Raw genomic sequence first — 19,057 nt, 5'->3', positions numbered from 1 at the left:
ACTATTCAAATGCCACTAAAATCAAGGAAATACAAATTACATGGGAAGACACCATTTTAAAATACCAAATTCACGAAAAGGTGGTATAATATTCAAAAGAAAGAAATGAAATAATACACATACACTGTTGGATAAGCTCCTGTATGCTATCTATACTGCAACTCTGGTTCTCTTATTCTGTTCTAAACTATACTTTCTTGAGAATTTCATCTCCTGCCCCCAGCAAGGGCTTTAAAATTTATGATGCTTAATTCTAAATGTGGAAATAAAACCTTCTGTGCAAATTAGAGAAAATTTGTATGTGCAACAATGGAGGAATGGTTAAAACAAACAAACAAACAAACAAAAAAACTACAGCAAATCTATTCAATGAATTATTATGCAACTACAATCTTTTTACAGTGACAGTCTTTACCATGAAAAGACCACTTGTAATAATGTTAAGTGAAATAGCAAATTACAAAAACATAATATGCAAAAAAAAAGGACTACATAAAAACCAAAGTATGCATTTAAATTAAAATATGTGTATGCGTATAGTGAGCAAGTGAGAGTGTGAGTGAGTGACTGAGAGTGTTAGAATATTCACCCAAAAGTTCTTCTCTGGATGAATTAGTAAAATTCAACTTTATTATATTCTCTAATTCCTATACATAATGAAAATATATTACTTTTATAATTAGGTAAAAGACAACAAATATCTACAAATATACAGTAGTCATTTAGTGCGGAAGCAAGCATCTCTAAATACAGCTCTGTGGATTCTAGCAGTATTACTGTATTGTAGCAAAGGAAAATTCTTGCCTGCTAATCTACTCTAATCTGACCCTGGTGCTCAGTGGTTTAAGAGCTACAGCTGTGAACCAAAAGGTTGGCAGTTTGAATCCACTAGCTGCTTCTTGGAAACCCTACGGGGCAGTTCTACTCTGTCCTATAGGGTTGCTACGAGTTGGAACCGACCGTCGGCAACAGGTTTGGTTTTCTGGTTAATCTGCATTCTTAATGACCTTGAATAATCAAAAGTTAAATTATGGTCGGTATACGCTGTTAAAAAAAAAACCAGAGAAAGGTATAAAAGACAGTAAAAATATTTTCATCAAAACAGGACCCACAGAATATTTCAACATTAATATTAATCTTCCTAACATACTTGCATCAAGTCACTCCCCTGCCCTCAAACCCTGAAAAGGTCCTCATAGTGTGCAGAGTAATCTGAACTATTTACGGCATGCATTGCTCAATCTGGTCCTATTCTAATGATCTCTTCCCACTCTCATCCACGGGCTCAAAGGTTCTTATTCATAAGCCTTATGCTCTGGCTGGCCTACTCACTTTCTCTCAAAGAAACGTTATGTACTTGTGTGAGTTTTGCTTACTCAGCCACCACCACCTTGACTCCCCTTACCCACTCCCACTCCTCTCCCCTAGCCCAATCCCCAACCTTCTAGGCACAGATCAACCTCCCCAAGCTACAAGCCATCTCCTCCCTGTATATTCCTACATAAGTTACTGTCTATAAAACACATCAAGCACTTAACCATATACCTAAAAATTACATTAAAAAAATATGCATTATCTCCTAAAATACATTTTAATTTCTAACTATTAAGGAACTTTGTTCTTTGTATAATAATACCTTGCTTTTATATAACACTTTGCAGTTTACAAGCAACTCACGTTTATTATTCTCAGTAAATACGGTGGTGATTTAAGAGAAGGCTTCAGTAATGGTGTGCAGCAAACCTCTCATTCAGATATGGGATCAGTATACTCTTCTCCCCTACAACCTTCAAATAATACAGCCAATGAGTGGAAAAGCTCAACATTTCATAATTTAAAAAGCAAAACAAAACAAAAACTCACCTAGCACCCAGATCTTGGTTTCTAAATACCATTCTCCAATAAAGTGAACCAGGGCTCCTTGGAGAAATGGCTCATCCTAGTACTGGAGCAAGGAAAACACAAGATGAACTTGGAGCATCTTTTAGAACTGTTAAGTTAAGGAAGTGCTCAAAAAACAAAAGGATGGAGTATCTCAAAAGATAGAAGAGCCAGTCTGAAAGAGCTCCCAACAGCAAAACTGAAATAATTTGAACAAAATAAACAACAGTATTGGATTATGAGTCCATAATGATATAAATGACTGAACAAATAAATGAAGAAGGAAAAAAATATTTCTTACAGAAGAATTTCAAATAATACATATATAGATACTCCCTCCTCTAGGTCGTGGAGTTTAATCCCTGCTCTCCTTGAGTAAGGGCTGGACTGGCTGACTCTCTTCTGAAAAACAGAATATGGAAAGGGCGGGGCAAGGGGGGAATAGAACTTCCTAGAGGAGAAACCTGGAAGACACACCTTAACCAAGTGCTGAAGGTTGACATCATCACTGATGTCATATAATTATCATGTACCCCCTGAAAAGGGCATTTAACTTCTGTGGTAATCTTTCAAAAAACTAATTACCCCAGTCTAATCATAAAGACATGAGCCAAATCCAAATTGTAGAACATTCTACAACATGCCTAACCTGTACTCCTTATAACTGTCAAGGTCATAAAAAACAAGGGAAGACAGAACCTATCATAGACCAGAAGAGACTAAGGAGAAAGGACAACTAAATGCAATGTGCTATCCTGGATTGGATTCTGGAAAAGAAAAGGACATTAACAGGAAAACTGAGATTTAGTTAATAGTAATGCGCAAAGATGGACTAGGAAGGCCTGGCCATCTACTTCCAAAAATCAGCCAGTGAAAACCCTATGGATCACAACAGTCTGATCCCAGCTGATCATGGGAATGGTGCAGGACTGAGCAGAGCTTCATTCTGTTGTGTATGGGGTCAACACAAGTCAGGAACCAACTCCATCATGACAGCTAACAACATACCAACAAGTAGATCCTCTAACCCCAATCAGCCATTTTACATATAAGTCCTTTGGTGAAAAGATTATGGAGAAACAAGAGTCTAAACAACTTGCTACAAACCATATAAAGTTTATATGACTGCCTATGAATAAAGGCATCCCAAACTTTTAGAATCTAGTTTCTAAACTCTACTTTATCAGATATTTAAGTCCCAGTAGGATAAAAAAATAATTCTTTAAAATAAAAATGGATTTCAGGCCTTTAAAGAAACAAAAAATCTTGCTGGTGTCATGTTTGCCTTTTTATTATAAAATAATTCTGACATCTTTGTTTTTAAAAATGAAAAAATATTTAAAGGTCAAAAGTTAACTAAAGTATGCACAATTAAATGCTGTTTCACAAACAATGCAGTTTTTTTTCATTTATGTAACCATATGAAAATTATATCTATCATTAGTGCTTTGTGCTCTGCTGTAATAAAAAATCTCTAATCACAAAATTACACTGAATTTTGCATCTTTAAAAAATTAAAGCCAATTCCTGGAACTAGAAATGTTTAGTGGTAGATAACACACAAGTAAAGCCAATTAATATTAATATAATCCATAGGTCTTCCTGGCAAAGTCTACAGCTTTAAAAGCAATTTACCTTTAAATGATCAGAAACATTTCCACCATTGGTAAATCATTTTAGAAGGCGCATTTCTATTTGCCTATACTTATTGGAAAGTGGCCCACCAAAGATGAACACTCCGGAAAATTTCAGTATAAAAGGTCCTTCTGCTTTCACAGAACTGGAAGCTCAATTTTCAAATGCAGCAACAAGGGCCCAGAACTTGTTGGTAGTGTGAAAAAAGGTAGGACGCAAAACACCTTTCTTTCAATAGCATGCTCTTTCCACTCCAAATGTTTGTTACCTTCTCATTCTTTGAGTCTCTGTATGTTGAAAATCCATATTATAAAAGTAGTGATTCTCCAAATGAATCACAAAGGACTGCCTGTTAAAGGGCAGATTCTGGTATTCTACTCCAAGTTTAATGAATTAAAAAAATATATTATATGCATTTTTAAAAAGCTAAAAAAATCTACATTTTTAACAAGCACCTCAGTTATTTGATGCAAGTGAAATATCAGTTGGTTGACGAGTGTGAGTAAAAAAGGACATTAAGATTTATACTGAGGAGGATTTCTGGCCAACATGGTGCTAGACAGAAGCACCACGCCATCCCTCCACAGTAAAGACCTGAAAAACTAAGTCAAACAGAGACAAACGTCAATCCTGAACCTTAAGCATCAACTGAAGAGATAAAGAACTCAGCCAAGTACCAAATAGAATAAGAAACTGACAGAGAACAGAGAGCAAGGAGAGATTCGTGTAGAGGTCCCCTATCAGCTAAGCAGCACAGATTCGCCATCTTGGACTCCTGTCAGAGATCGGTGAACAGGGAGTATGGGAAAGCAGCTTCACGGAGCTTACAGCAGGAGACAGAACAACTCCTCCACACATCACAATCTCGCCCCTCCTTCCTGCCTACCTGCACCATGCTCTGAACATCACACCCCCAAGTAGCACAGGCATGGCCTACTGGAACCTGAGCTGCATCGATTCCTGGCCAACCCTACTGGCCCTAGTATGTGCCGCGAACAACCCATCCGAGCAACTGGACCTGCCCTGCTGCACCACAGCTGAGTGACTGGCCCTGCCCACTGGACAAGGAGGCAAAAAGTATCGTGCCCACAGAAGAGCAAACAACAAAGAACGCACAGCCTGCCTGCTCAGACATAACCAAATAAAACAAAAAAGCAGGATGAAACAAACAAATCTACATTCAATAAATGAGGAAAATAACTACTGAATGTCCCTAAGACAGCAGACAATATTAAAACATATTAAAAAACAGGACAAGATGGTTCCAGTAGGCGTCCAAAATAAAATACCAGATGACCTTCCAGTAGAAGAAAAGGCACTAGAACTACCTGAAAGGGAATTCAAATCTCTAAAATTCAGAGTTATTCAAGAGTTGAAGCAAAAAGCAGACAAAAATGAGGAAAAAATAAACAAATTCATGGAAAATGCAGACAAATGCATGGGAAATACAGATAAAAAAATGGAAGAATTCAGGAAAATAATACAAGAACAAAATACCAAAATAAATTCACAACTAGAAATCATACAAAAAGAACAATTAGAAATCCAAAAGATAAACAAGATTTCAGAAATGGACAGTGTCATAGAAGGGCTGAGGAGCAGGTTTGAAATGATGGAAGACAGTATCAGCAAAATTGAAGACAAAACACTTGGATACAACTCAGAGGCAAAATCAGAAAAAAGAACGAAGAAAAATGAAGAAACCCTGAGAATTATGTGGGATACAATCAAAAGCAAAAATGTGCAAGTGACTGGAGTTCCAGAATGGGGAGAAAACGGAAAACACAGAGAGGATCATTGAAGAACTGCTGACAAAAAACTTACCCAACATCATGAAAGATGAAAAGCTGACCATCCAAGCTCAACGAACCCCATATAGGATAGACCCCCGCCCCCCAAAAAAATCACCAACACATATCATAATCACACTCGCTAAAACCAAAGACAAAGACTCCTGAGAGCAGCTCAAGAAAAACAAAAAGTTACATACAGAGGAGAAACAATAAGACTAAGCTCAGATTATTCAGCAGAAACCACGCAGGCAAGAAGGCGATGCGATGACATATATAAAACCTTGAAGGAAAAAAATTGCCAACCAAGAATAATGTATCCTGCAAAACTCTCATTCAAATATGATGGTGAAATTAGGACATTTCCAGATAAACAGAAATTAAGGGACCATGTAAAAACCAAACCAAATTTACAAGAATTATTAAAGGGGCTCCTTCTATCTGAGAACAAACAAGATCAGACCACACGCTGAACCCAGGACACAGGATTGTACCAGCCAGACACCAACCAAGGAAATGAACTCTCAAAGACTATCCAAAACCAAAAGAATAGCAACAGGGAACCAGAGAGGTTAATCTGTAAATGACAACAACATCAGAACAATAAAAGAGGGAATAAACGGTGTAGGTATAGAACCTTCTAATGGAGAGGGAGGCATGGCGATACCAAGTAATAACAGACCGCTTCAAACCTAGGAAGATAAGGGTAAATTTCAACGTAACCACAAAGAAAGTTAACAAACATACTCATCAAAATAAAGAAGAAAAACATAAAGTCTCAGTAAAAACAAAATCTACAAAACAAATGAAAAAAAAAATTCACAAACAAAAGGAATTCAGCACAGGACAGTAAGAGGAACAAAGAAAACATCAGCACTGCAGAAAAAAAAAAAAAAGGCACTACAAAATGACAACAATAAACTCACACCTATCAATTATTACACTGAATGTAAATGGCCTAAATGCACCCATAGAGACAGAGAGTGACAGAAGGGATAAAAAACAGGATCCATCAATATGCTGTCTACAAGAGACACACCTCAGAAACAAATATGTAAATTTATTAAAAATCAAAGGATGTAAAAAAATATAACAAGTAAACAGCTACCAAAAAAGAGCAGGAGCGGCAATACTAATCTCAGGTAAATAGACTTTAGAACAAAATCCACCTTAAAAGACGAAGGACACTCTACAGTGATTAAATGTATAGTAAAGACATCATAACCATAATAAACATCTACGCACCCAATGACAAGGCTCCAAAATACATAAAACAAACTCTAACAGCAATGAAAAGAGAAATTGACAGTTCCATAATAATAGTAGGAAACTTCAACACACCACTATTGGTAAAGGACAGAACATCCAGACAGAAACTCAACAAAGATACAGAAGACCTAAAGGCCACAATCAGCCAACTTGACCTCACAGACACACATAGAACACTCTACCCAACAGATGCGAAGTACACATTCTTTTCCAGTGCACATGGAATGTTCTCCAGAATAGACCACATCTTAGGCCACAGAGAAACCCTCAACAAAATCGAAAATATTGAGATAATACAAAGTATCTTCTCTGACCACAATACCATCAAGGTAGAAATTAACAACAGGAAGAGCAAAGAAAACAAATCAATTACACGGAAACTGAATAATGCTCTGCTTATAAACCACTGGGTAATGGAAGAAATCAGAGATGGAATCCAAAATTCCTAGAATCAAATGAGAATGAAAACACATCATACCAAAACCTTTGGGACACAGCAAAGGCAGTCCTCAGAGAACAATTTATAGCAACAGATGCATCAAAAAAGGGACAAAATCAAAACATTACCTACACAACTCAAACAAATGGAAAGAGAACAGCAAAAAAAGCCCACAACCACCAGAAGAAAGGAAATAATAAAGATCAGAGCAGAAATAAATGAAATTGAGAATAGAAAAACAATAGAAAGCATCAAACCCAAGTTAGTTCTTTGAAAGGATTAACAAAACTGACAAACCACGGGCCAAACTGACAAAGAAAAACAGGAGAGGATGCAAATAACCCAAGTAAGAAATGACATGGGGGACATTACCAAAAAAAAAAAGAAAGATTTATACTGAGACAATGTAACATTTAATAATTTCAATATTAATTTTATATTTAATACTAAATTAATAGTTAAACCGAGACTGCCTTTGGCAAACCGGGGTATCTGTTCACCTTAGCTATAATGCTCATTTTGAGAAACACTATTACATTGTTATAGAAGAAATACTATGATGGCACAGTTCTTGGTAATTAAAGTTTTAATAAAATAAGATCCAAAATGTTAAGTCCTATTCTGAATTTTGTAATACAGAAAGTAGTGGTAACAAGGTGGTTATCTGGTCTATAAAAACCTAAGCCATTATTAATTGTATAGACACAACAATGGTTCATATATAAATATGATTATAAAGTGGTATGATTTTTAGCATAGTTACTTTACACTATAGATACATCTACTCACGTCTGTCTCTGCATGTGCAGATTTTAAATTTGGAGCCATACTATGTACAAAGACTGTCATCACCTCAAATTGAAGCTAAAGAATAGCTGTACCCCTCCCCCAAAAAAGGTCACTCACTAAACAGCTTATCTAAAGCACATTTAAAATAGAAGATACTCAATTTTCAGTCTAATATGGTAGTCTATAATTAATAATGACAGGTTTAACTTTTATTAATAAAACATCTATCTTCTCAGTCAAGTACATAGATGCTTTAGTCAATATACACAGTGGAAGCTCTTAAGATTTTTCTGTAATTTTTAGAATAAATAAAATTAAGCTGGCCTGAAAAATATTTCAGAATGAAAGTCACGTTAAACACAACTCCCTAGTGCTGATCTTCACTGCTAAACAATCTGAAAGGTACACATCTCTGACCAACGAAAAGAAAAACAAAACTAAACATCCAGTACAAATAAATTTATGCAGACTAGGTAGTTTAAATGTGGTATTTCAGTTATGATCTGGACTGTGGTTGATCATTATAGAAAATTACCCCCTACATTCATTACATTTAAGAGATACAGTATATTCCTTATATTAATAAAAATGAAAAAAAAAAAAGTATCTTTTTTCGGCAAAGGAGTAAGGTGGTAAAATCTACCTTATTTATGCTGCATCTCAGATTTGAACCATGATGCGATTCATTAGCTATCCAGTATCCTTAATATTAAACCAAAAATGTTTTCTCAAATCTTAGTCAACGTCATCATGGATTTATCCATCCAATTCAACTGACCCAAGTATTTTTAGTTTTAGTATTATTTTCATGTTAATAGCTGATTACTTCCCCATTCTAACTTCTTGAACTTATTCTATATAGCAATATTTCAGAATTAAGAAGTAGTCTATAGATCCAAAATAGACAAAGACTCTGTAGCGAAACAATGAGAAATGAAAGAAATCTCTTGCCACACTTTGAACTGAGCTATGCTCAAGAGACAATTTTAAATTCAGAAGAAAAATTAAAAAAAAAGGGAAGAGGCAATATAATAAACCTCTTAAAATGTAGAAGAAATTGGACTAGTTTAGTTTTCTTTATTACCTTCTTTAATAAGACATTACAGCACACAACTGAGCCCTCAGTGTGTCAGTTAAACATGGGGATGTAGATCCGTATGAAGAGAATGGAAACAAGTTTAATCTTAGTCCCACTCCTTCTGGCAGCTAATGGAAATACAGAATACAAATGGACCAATTCTCTCTCAGTGTATTTTATCAAGTCTTTGAAGACACCATAACAGTTTTATAATGAACTTTGTTGTGATCTGTTAAAGAATCTTCAAACTAAATAACGAGGACATTTAATAATTATTTTTCCCTTTATAGCAGATTTAACTCAACCGCAATAAAAGGGGATTATACTAATAATCCCCATATGAAGTATGAGAATTAATGTTTTATGCAAGACAAATGCAGCTATTTCCCTATCACTGAGATACATACTTAAATATGGTGTCTTCAGCTGCTTATAAAAAATGGTTAAATACAACAAAAAACTTTTATTCTCATTTACAGTCAGTAAAACAAATGAAAAAAAAAGCTAAACAAAAATTTGTGAATGGTTTTTAAATGATTTGTTACTAAACATAAACATTACATATGCTCAAAGCACTTTAAAAAACTTTTAAATTGTAATTAAACCAGAACTTCTGTAATACCCATCATACGAAATTAGGCAAAATTCTAATGTTCTGGTAACCAACATATTAGGAAACAACTAATATTAAATCTGAAACTCAGAAAATTAAATACACAAAACAAAAGGACTGTATTTTAAAGTACGAGTATAAGAATACAGGTTGCTAATGCTAAGAAACTATTACTCCTGGAACTTTTCCTTGGAACTATCTCATTTTCAACTTGCACTGAAGACAAACAAGGTGGGCAGAAGATATGCATAGCTATAAAACGAATGCAGCAATGAGTTACAGCAGAAAGAGGGAATGCATTTTCTAATCCACAGGATTAGGTTTTCGGCTCTAAGTAATCACCAGTAAATATTTGAGTGTTCTTCCTATTATGTTCACTTTAAAATTTAAATTGAGTTAGGAAAAAAACCTGTTACAGCAGTTCTACTCACACAGCTTAATATATGACAAAAGTAAATTAGAAGAACCCTAAACTTAGTCTTCTTTAACTTGGCAGAGTTTACCTCATCCATCTGAACCAATCTACTTCCCCATACTTCTATCTAAAAGAATGAGAATATTGGCCTATTTTAATACTTTTCTAGTTCATACTGAAGTCACACTGTAGACACAGTCTTTGATTTTAGGAATCAACACAAAGTAAACTCCTAAAATCAACAACTCACTTAAAAAAGAGAGGAAGACGGTTCTGGGAATTAACCCAGCCACAAATCATTCTAATCTTCCTGTCAGTGCAAAATCCATTCATAAAATTGGCCACATCACGAATAACTTCCAAATTACAAACTGTAATTTCAAATTAAAGAACTTGAATAATTTTCAAAGAACCTAGGATAGTTTATAAAAAGCTAGCTCCTTACCAGTTCACACTGTTTGTTCCGTCCATATTTTGTATTAAACGATAAGCTTACTGATTATTTTCATTATGGTATGTACTTCAGAACCTAATCTTTCCGAAGGGCTCACTGACAATCCAATACTTTAGGAAATTATCAGTTATCTGCAGGATACACCTGGCTGGCAACTACAGCCAGGCCACACAGCAAGTGGAAAGATCCAACCTCAAAACACATGAAATGATCAAAGTGTTTGGAAATGACACATAAATGCAATATACTAAGGCAGCAGGCAAGACATTCTTCACCTAGATTATCAGCTGCCAATAAAATCCTGTACACAAATTTAATGAATGAGTCTGCTCTAGTTTAACTAATGAACCTGCCATTGAGCTGGGAAAGGGGGATAAGAACTGCGCTTGCAATTCTAGCTGATGAATTCATTAGACTTTATAAGGCAAATAATGTGGAAACTTAGAACAGAGTTTCTAGAACCATTTATCCTGCGATGTTGTAAAATCAAAGTACTACTTTATTAAATGAGTTATTTTACACAATATGAACATCAATATAATTACAATTGTAAAAAAATTTTTATAACAAGGACGGACTGATTTTCAGATTTCCAAATCAGAGTCAACTGTACATTTACACAGAATTGTCTTTGCATGAAGCCCAAAAGGGAACACCATAAAAATGAGTGTTTCTGTAGCCCCTTTATTTTTGCTGATCAACAGTTTGTTAGAAAAGCAGCTGCAGGTTTGTTACCTAAGGTCTGAGACAGTAGAAGAGTCAACGGTATCATGAATTCACCTGAAAAACATTAGAAAAACTTTCAATAAGCATTGCACAATGCTACTTACATACAGTTCAAAATGTCCAAGAAAAAAGCACAACATGTCTATGTTATAGTTAGTCTCTGACAGATTTGTCACTACAGCCAACTGGATTTTATAAACTAATGACAGATCGTTCATGAATTTCCTTTAAAAAGAAGCAATTATCAAATACACACGCCACCATTTAGAAAAAAAACAAAAGCTCAACCATGCAGAAAAGTGTGAACTGGTAATTCTCAAGCAACTGCCAAGTTTATATACTATATGCCTATATTTTGCCCTGCATTTTAATGTACTTAGAAGCTTTACTAAGCACTATAAGTAAAACACCTGAAACAAGGTGCTCAGGGACACGAACCTACATCATTTCTGGAAGCAAGTCCCTCAGATGCCTTTGTATCATCTGTTTTCTTTAAGCTGATAAATCTCTTCCATTCTGGGACCAGAGTTGGCCAGCATCTCCCATCCCCGTGCCCCCCTCCCCATTTCTGGCTACAGTAGTAAACACTTGGTGTTTCAAAGCCACTGAAAGCAAATGGTACAGGAAAACAGACTTTCAATAATTGTAAAGTTAAACATTAACTTTAAAAGGGGAAGCAATGTAAAGTTTCAGCTAGAAGGCAGAAATTAATTTTACAATTATAGAAGACAGTTATGCTCTCTTATAACCCTGACATTAACAAACCAAAAGAAACAAAAAAAAAAGTCAATTACCTGTAAACAACTTTATGCTTGAACATCAGCCAATTCTGGAGGAAGTGGGGTCTTAGGATGTTTGCTCTCAAAGTGCTGCTTGAAGGTCTTAGGGTCTGGCATTTGTGTCTAATAAAAAAATTTTGTTAAAAAAAAAAGTTAAACCTTATTCATGAAAGAAAACGAAATGTGTTAACTTTTCAAATCTGGTTAACACTGAACCTGCTCATGACAGATAACTATCATAAAATACTCTTAAATTTCTACAATTTAGCAGCTGGCATACTAAGAGGAACTTTTTGCAAAGAAATTCCTAACATATTTGCACATTACACATATGAAGGGGTAGCTCACATAGAACGAATTCTTCTGCCTATCTCATTAACAGCAAACGACAGGTAACATTTACCAAGCCCTTACTACGTTGAGCATGGTACTTGACTACTCATGTAATATTCACAGTAATCTTGAGTTAGTTCCTACAATCGTCCTCATTTTACATGATAAGGAAACTAAGACCCAGAGTTTAATTTTCCTAAGACCCATATTTTAACCAAAGACTAGGTACTTCAGCTCTCATATACTACACTATACTGACTTCTCTAGGCAAGGACCTTATCTATTCTTCAAAATCCAATTAGACAGAACATGAATTTTTTTGTCGTTTTGTTTTGATTTTTAAATATGTGAACTTACCCTAGTACTTTCAGGTCAAGCTATTTCTTCATCATTCATTCAGTGAAATTTATTTTCATCCCGCCTCTTTCTAAACAGTGTCAGAGGCTGCTCGATTTCGTTATTTTAGGTTTATTAAAGCTCAATATGAATGGGATAATTAATGTAAAAGGTTTCCCTCTCTCTTAGCTTAAGAACTTTTATGTAATTAGGAACTTCTGACTACTAACAATTTTCCGAGTTGCTGGTATTTTGGAGAATGGTTAATAAGTCTGGTTATTTTTTAATTTTGACTTCAATGGATGATAAACTACTTCGTTGCAGAAATTATGTCTTATCAAGATCCTTTTCCCATCCACACCACCAATCCTACCCAGGTATGAGACCTGGAAAATAAAAGGAATATGAATAGTTGGACTGAATCCACTATGTATTTTTCCTTTGGCACTTCCATTCACTAACTTCAAGGGTAGTGAGCTTAAATAAACAGGTGAGAAAAAAACTCTGGCTTGGAATTTAAGAAAAACTCCTTTGAGAGGAAGTGTAGTATAGTGGTCTAGGGAGTGGACTCTGGGGCTGTAGTGCCTGCATTTAGACCCTAGCTCCACTACTTACTAGCTGTCTAACTTTGTGCAAGTGATTTAATCCCCATAGCTCAGTTTCCTCATTTGTAAAGTGACAATAATAAAAACTACTTTATCTCGTAAGGCTGTTGTATAAATGGATTAATACGTGTAAAACACCCAGAAGAGTGCCTGGCACATGGTAAGCAGTTAATAGTAGCTGTCGTTACTAATATTCTTCAAAGCTAATAAACACACTAATTCTAGCAAAAGCCTTCAATGTGAGTATACTCTAGTCTTGCAGAGGTCTTAAATAGGGGTTTAGTGAAGTAAAACGAAGACGTCAACTCTATAACGGGTATATTCACTAGTGGCTTATACAGCTTCAATATTCACTAAACTAAGAATGTAGATCTAACTCCTACACAAAATTCAAAGTTTAGATATGCCCTTAAGAAGCATCTTTATTCTCCATGAGGAAAGGGACTTTGTTCACTCCCTTCCCCCCAGTACCTAGAAAACTGTGCCAGTCCATAGAAACCATTCAGAAAATATTTGTTGAGTGGAAGAACAAAGAGATAACCAGATCTCAAACCTACTATTTCAAAACAAAGCATTCAATTTGCCATGACTGCGAAGTTTAAACCTATACAAACCAATCTGTAATGAAAGAACTGCCCATGGGAAAGCTGTCTTTCAATTCCCCTTACCCTACAGACAGTGCAGGTATATATTAAAGCAGCTTTGGCAGCAGCCTTTTGGTCATGTCCTTGTTTCTTCTTTTGTCCAGCTTGCTTTTTGGCATTTTTCTGCTGAGACTGAATCTTCTGCTGCCCACGAGCCATATCTAAAAACAAAGGTTGAGACATTAGTGATTTATTTCTTCTAATACACAGTAATCTAAACAGGATAACTCTCAGAGTTCAAGACCTAAATTTTATATAAACATTTGTCAACTGTAGAGTATAAATCATACAATTTATAATCGGGAGTATGAATTGGTACAACCACTGTGGAAAACTGATAGCTGTCCACCCAATCACCTAGAAATTTCACTCCTACGTATATATCCAACAGAAACATACATGCATGTGCAAGAATGTTCAGAGCAGTTGTTTCCAAAACTGGAAACAACCCAAATAAAAATAAAATGAATACATTCCTTGTGGTTATATTTATGTAAAGGAGTACTACACACAATTTAAAAAGAAAGAATACTGTTACAAGTAACAACATGGTTGAATCTCACAATGTTAAAGAAAAGCCAGATACAAAAAAAAAAAAAAAAAACCATAAAGTTTAAAACAGGCAAAACTAATCTATAATGAAACGGATCACCTTGGGGGTTAGGGAGTAATGACTGGGAAGAGGGCACAAGGGAGGCTTATGGGGTGCTGATGATGGTCCATATCCTGAGCTGGATAATGGTTACACAGGTGTGTTCACTTATAAAAACTTCATTGAATGGCATACCTAAGATGTGTGTACTTTCCGTATGTAATCTTCAATTTAAAAGTTTACCAAAAAAGTTCAGTCCCTCTCTCCCCAGAATCACTGTCACTTTGCCAAGGTACCTTCCCCTTCCTGTATTCAGTTGTGACTTAAGATTCTTACAACTTTAGAGAAATAAGAGCTGTCATCTTATCTCTAAAAAATCATAGGAACAGGTGGGGACTGTTCTCTTGAACACTTAGGTTTCATAAAACGACTGTGCTATTCTAAACCTTTCTAAAAAATTGATCTTTGCAGGACTGCTGCACAAATCATAAAATTAGATTAAATCAATTCAGTTGAAAGAACACATCTAGTACAAGGGTACCTTAACAAAAATGAAAGGTATCACTTTTTAATATCGATGGTCTGAAGTAACCCTAAATGGGTTAAAAATAATCGAGTCACTGAGAAACATTACTTTTACTTTTCCATTAAAGATTTCTATTAGACAAGTTAAATCTGTTCATAAAGGGTCTATACTAAGTCTAAGCTGCTTTTTTAGTATATTCAAATTGAATCCTAAGTAGAATTTCTATGTATAGCTTTGATTAGCACTGTAATCAAATTTTAAACTTTTAAAACACTGCAGAACATGAACATACAATCGATCTAGATCAACTTCACCGGAAGACAGTGCTGGTTTTTATGACTGGAACCCTAATTAGTTCATGGATGTGAGGTCAAAGCATTTCACAGGAATAACTAAGCTCCCCCCAAAAAGAAAAAGGGAAACTGGGGGGGGGGGGAGGCACTACTAGGACAAGTTCCCTCTAGCATTAAACACTGAACTGAAAGTCAAATCAAATTTAGAAGAGGATCAATGTTCTTCTAGAAAGCCAATCAAATAATGTAACAAATTACAAAAATATTTAGTATGGTAGCCTAACATTAAGAACCCCTTCCCACCAACTGTGTTAGTCCTTCAAGGTTAAACTTCCGGGTTTTTTTTTAGCCAAATCCTTTATTAATTTTAACCAAATCGGATGATTTTTTTAAAAGTACACTTAAATGAAAATGCTACGGCAACATTACAAACCTATTTCCCAGTGAAACAGGTTTGGAGACTTACGTATTATTTGAATGGCAGTCAGGTGTTCAATGTTTACGCACCTCAATGTTTCAAAATGCTCTTAATGTCTCAATGGTTTAATAGCAGGACCTTATGCTAGAATACTTTAGTCCAATACTTTAGTCCTCTCATGCATCAGCTCTTCCACACATGTATGTTATTAATACACTGACTCTGTGAGAAACTAATTGTTTTACATTGAAAAAATCTTCTCAGATGGCAGGCCACTAATTCCATGTTTCTTTGATATCTAGAAGTTACTGGTTATTTTGAAAGCATTCTAATGAAATGTCATTAGATACACAAAATTATCTGTAACTTCTGCATTTAGTTCTTATCTTGAAATATTACACAACAGATTTAACCCATTTTTCCACTGTCAACTAACAAAAACAAGAAAAAATTTATAACAGCTTTAATAAAAGAAAGGGTGAAAGTAATTTTAATTTTTAAAACAGAAGAGTTAACACCAAGTAAAAGAAAATGACTCAAAAAGGCAAAATCCGTGAGGTAGGCCCCCAACTTCAGACAACGCATTGCACTGATTTCCTTTCTGAAAGCAGAAATGCAAATGAACAAACCACCTGCTTTTGGACAGCTCAGCTTAGGACTCAACTCTCAAGTTAATCGAATCTCCTACAAAAATCTCAAGCATTTAACTACTCCTTGATCAAATGTGACAGACTGAAAGGCAACAAGTCATTTACAAATACCTACACGCTGGTTTTTAAATTTAACTCTTATTTAACTAACTTATTTAGTGTTCCGCGGGACTGCAAAGAAGGAACTAGCAAAATGAGCGAGTTCTTTTAAAATGAGGAGCTCTCGCAGAAGGCAAAAAGTAAGCACTGCCCCACAGACTTTGTAAAAAACAAACAAGACAAATAAGAGAAAAAAAAGGTTTCTGGATCCAGGAAGTAGAATTATTCTTCATAACCATCTGAAACGAAGAGGCCCAGGCAGTGATCAACATCCTAACTCCAGCTTTTAACTACATCCTTTTGGGGAGCTGGAAGGATGAAAACACCAGGACTAAGGTCTACTTCAACCTACATTTCACTGACCCCAGCTGCAGCCGGTGCACCTTCCTTCCCAGACAGGCCTCTCACGCCTCTGGAAGCCCCTTCCCCCTTCCTGCCACCAAAGGCCACAGGGCCCCCACCTACCCGCCACTCCTCATGGACCCCGGCCCGAGACGCGCCTTCCCGGCCCCCTTCGGCCACTGGGAACTCCGGCCTCAAGAAACCGACCAGCTGTTGTCGCCTGGAGGTAGGGTTACCGCTCCGCTCCCGCGGCCAGCCTGCGACCTGGCCACCTGCAGGGCCTGGCAGGCGTCCGAGCTTCCCCTCTTTTCCGTGGCTCCGCAGCCCGTGCCGGGACGGGCCGGGCCTTGCCGCCCCCCGCGACCCCTCGCGACCCGCGGTGACCTCCACGGTCCCCGCCGCCCCCCCACCCCGGTTCCCAGGCTTCCTGCGGCGTCAGCGCCGCCTCCGCTCACCCGGGCTGGGACAGTCTTGCGTCGGAGAGACCGCGCAGCGCGAGAGGGCCGGGAGAGATCGCCGGAGGGAGAGGAAGATGGGGGCGCGCCCAGCACCACTTCGGCCTCCTCCACCCGCCAAAGAGGGGAAAGAGGAGAGCTAGGAGCACAACAGCCCGCGCCTCGCACACCCGCCGCCGCGCGCGTCCGCCGCCGCCTCAGCCTTAGGGAGGCCACTACGCCTCGTGCCCGCGCACGCCGCGAATCTCTCCCACTCGCCCGAGCTCCCGCCGGCTCCTCGCAGCCCCGCCCCCTCGCCTTCCTGCTGCAGCTCCCCCCCTTCCCCTCCCTGGCGCCTGCGCCCTTTCCGGTCTCGCGGGCCAATGGCAGCACGTCTGCATTACATAAGGGGGTGGAGGCGGGGCCTAGAGGCGACGTTAGCCCCTTGGAGGCTGGAACGGTGCGGTACGTCGCGGTCTCTTCGCTGGCGTCTTTACCCTTTAGCGTCTTCGGGCTGGGCAGCTTTTTCACCCGGCCCTGGGAGCCGCGTGATCTCGGTCCTGGCGGGTGACCAGGTCGCAGGCTGTTTCACAAGTCGTTCGCTTATTCCCTCGGTTGGTGGCCAGGCCTCGGCCCCTGGGGCCCTTCTCACGCGCCTCCTTGGCTGGCGTGCACCGGCTGAGAGGCGCCGGCCGGGGGAGGCGGGCCGCAGAGAGTCGGGGCCGCCACGGCGTGGGTCACCGACAGAGGAGCCCCGCCACCCGGACTCACCCGCTGCCCTCGCCCCAGTGAGGCCGGCGGCCCGGGCGGCCCTTAATAGGGACGCACAGCCTTTGTTGTCTCACCAGCCGCCGTTTACCTCACTCCCGCAAAAACACAAAAACAAAAACCCGGTAACCAGAATATCGGCAGTTCCAATCCACCAGGCGCTCCTTGGAAACTATGGGGCAGTTCTACTCTGTCCTGTAGAGTCACTGTAAGTGGGAATCGACGGCAACGGGTTTGGTTTTTTGGTGTTAAAAATCTCGGGTTTATAGTCAGTTCAAGAACCAGCGCCATTAAAAATTGCTGTCCAGGCATCCTTGTCTAGTTTAACTACTTACAAAATTCTGGGTTGCTAGTATTCTGGGGAATGGTTAATAAGGTTGATTTTTTTTTTCACTCTTGATTTACAGGCTACAGCAGCCAACTTTAAATATCTGATCAAGATCGACTGTTGTAATGATTATTATATCTGCTGAGTATCATAGTCGGCATTTTAAACATTGGCTTTATTCTGAATTTCTCCCCTCATTGGTTTATAATTAGATATATTAGGGACGAAAATTGAAATTTGCTTTTGACGTTCTTGCCTGTAAACCCGAAACCAAACCCGTTGCCGCTGAGTCGATTCCAACTCATAGCGACCCTATAGGACAGAGTAGAACTGTCCTGTGGAGTTTCCAAGGAGCGCCTGGTAGATTTGAATTGCCAACCTTTTGGTTAGCAGCCTTGCCCATAGCTTCCCAAATTTGTCTGTCGGTGCTCAGAAGATGTTCGTTGAATACGCACACATCACAAGTTTCCAGGACTGGCATATAGAGATCACAAAATTACTGAAAATACCCAGGAAGAAGTTCTGGGCTGACCATTACATTTGAGTGGGACAAAATTAAAAATAAAACATGGTATGAAATGATCTAGTTGGTCGTCCGTCTTCCCTCTGCATCCTCATTTCAGCTCCTCTCATTTTCGTTTTTCATACATCACTCCCCCACTTAACTGTAATTTTTAATCACTTTTATGTTTTATTGATAAGCCTTCCACACTAGATGGTAAGCTCCATGAGGGCAAGGGCCACTTTTAAAAATCACCACATACCCACTGCCTAGTTAACATTGAATGAATGGATACTGGCCAGATCAACTGGGTTTGTCT

At 38.0% G+C, this 19,057-nt stretch overlaps 1 protein-coding gene across 2 annotated transcripts; it reads right to left on the bottom strand.

Annotated features, from left to right (window-relative positions):
• Positions 1–9,870: 9,870 nt before the first annotated feature.
• On the bottom strand, positions 9,871–17,344 carry ZNF706 (zinc finger protein 706). Of its 2 annotated transcripts, none has more exons than XM_004370723.2 (4): positions 17,162–17,344; positions 13,811–13,947; positions 11,884–11,991; positions 9,871–11,143 (listed from the first exon to the last, which is right to left on the bottom strand). In XM_004370723.2, the coding sequence occupies exons 2-3, from the start codon at positions 13,943–13,945 to the stop codon at positions 11,896–11,898; spliced, it is 231 nt and encodes a 76-aa protein (XP_004370780.1). In that variant the 5' UTR covers positions 13,946–13,947; positions 17,162–17,344; the 3' UTR covers positions 9,871–11,143; positions 11,884–11,895. The 2 variants fall into 2 exon arrangements, with proteins under 2 accessions (XP_004370780.1, XP_023581795.1); XM_023726027.1 differs by lacking the exon at positions 17,162–17,344 and adding an exon at positions 16,830–16,983.
• Between the last annotated feature and the right edge of the window lie 1,713 nt (positions 17,345–19,057).

Source organism: Trichechus manatus, unplaced genomic scaffold, assembly GCF_000243295.1.
Source record: "Trichechus manatus latirostris isolate Lorelei unplaced genomic scaffold, TriManLat1.0 scaffold00009, whole genome shotgun sequence".
Taxonomy (NCBI): domain Eukaryota; kingdom Metazoa; phylum Chordata; class Mammalia; order Sirenia; family Trichechidae; genus Trichechus; species Trichechus manatus.
The sequence above is the reverse complement of the archived record's forward strand: the minus strand, read 5'-3'. Positions and strand labels throughout refer to the sequence as shown.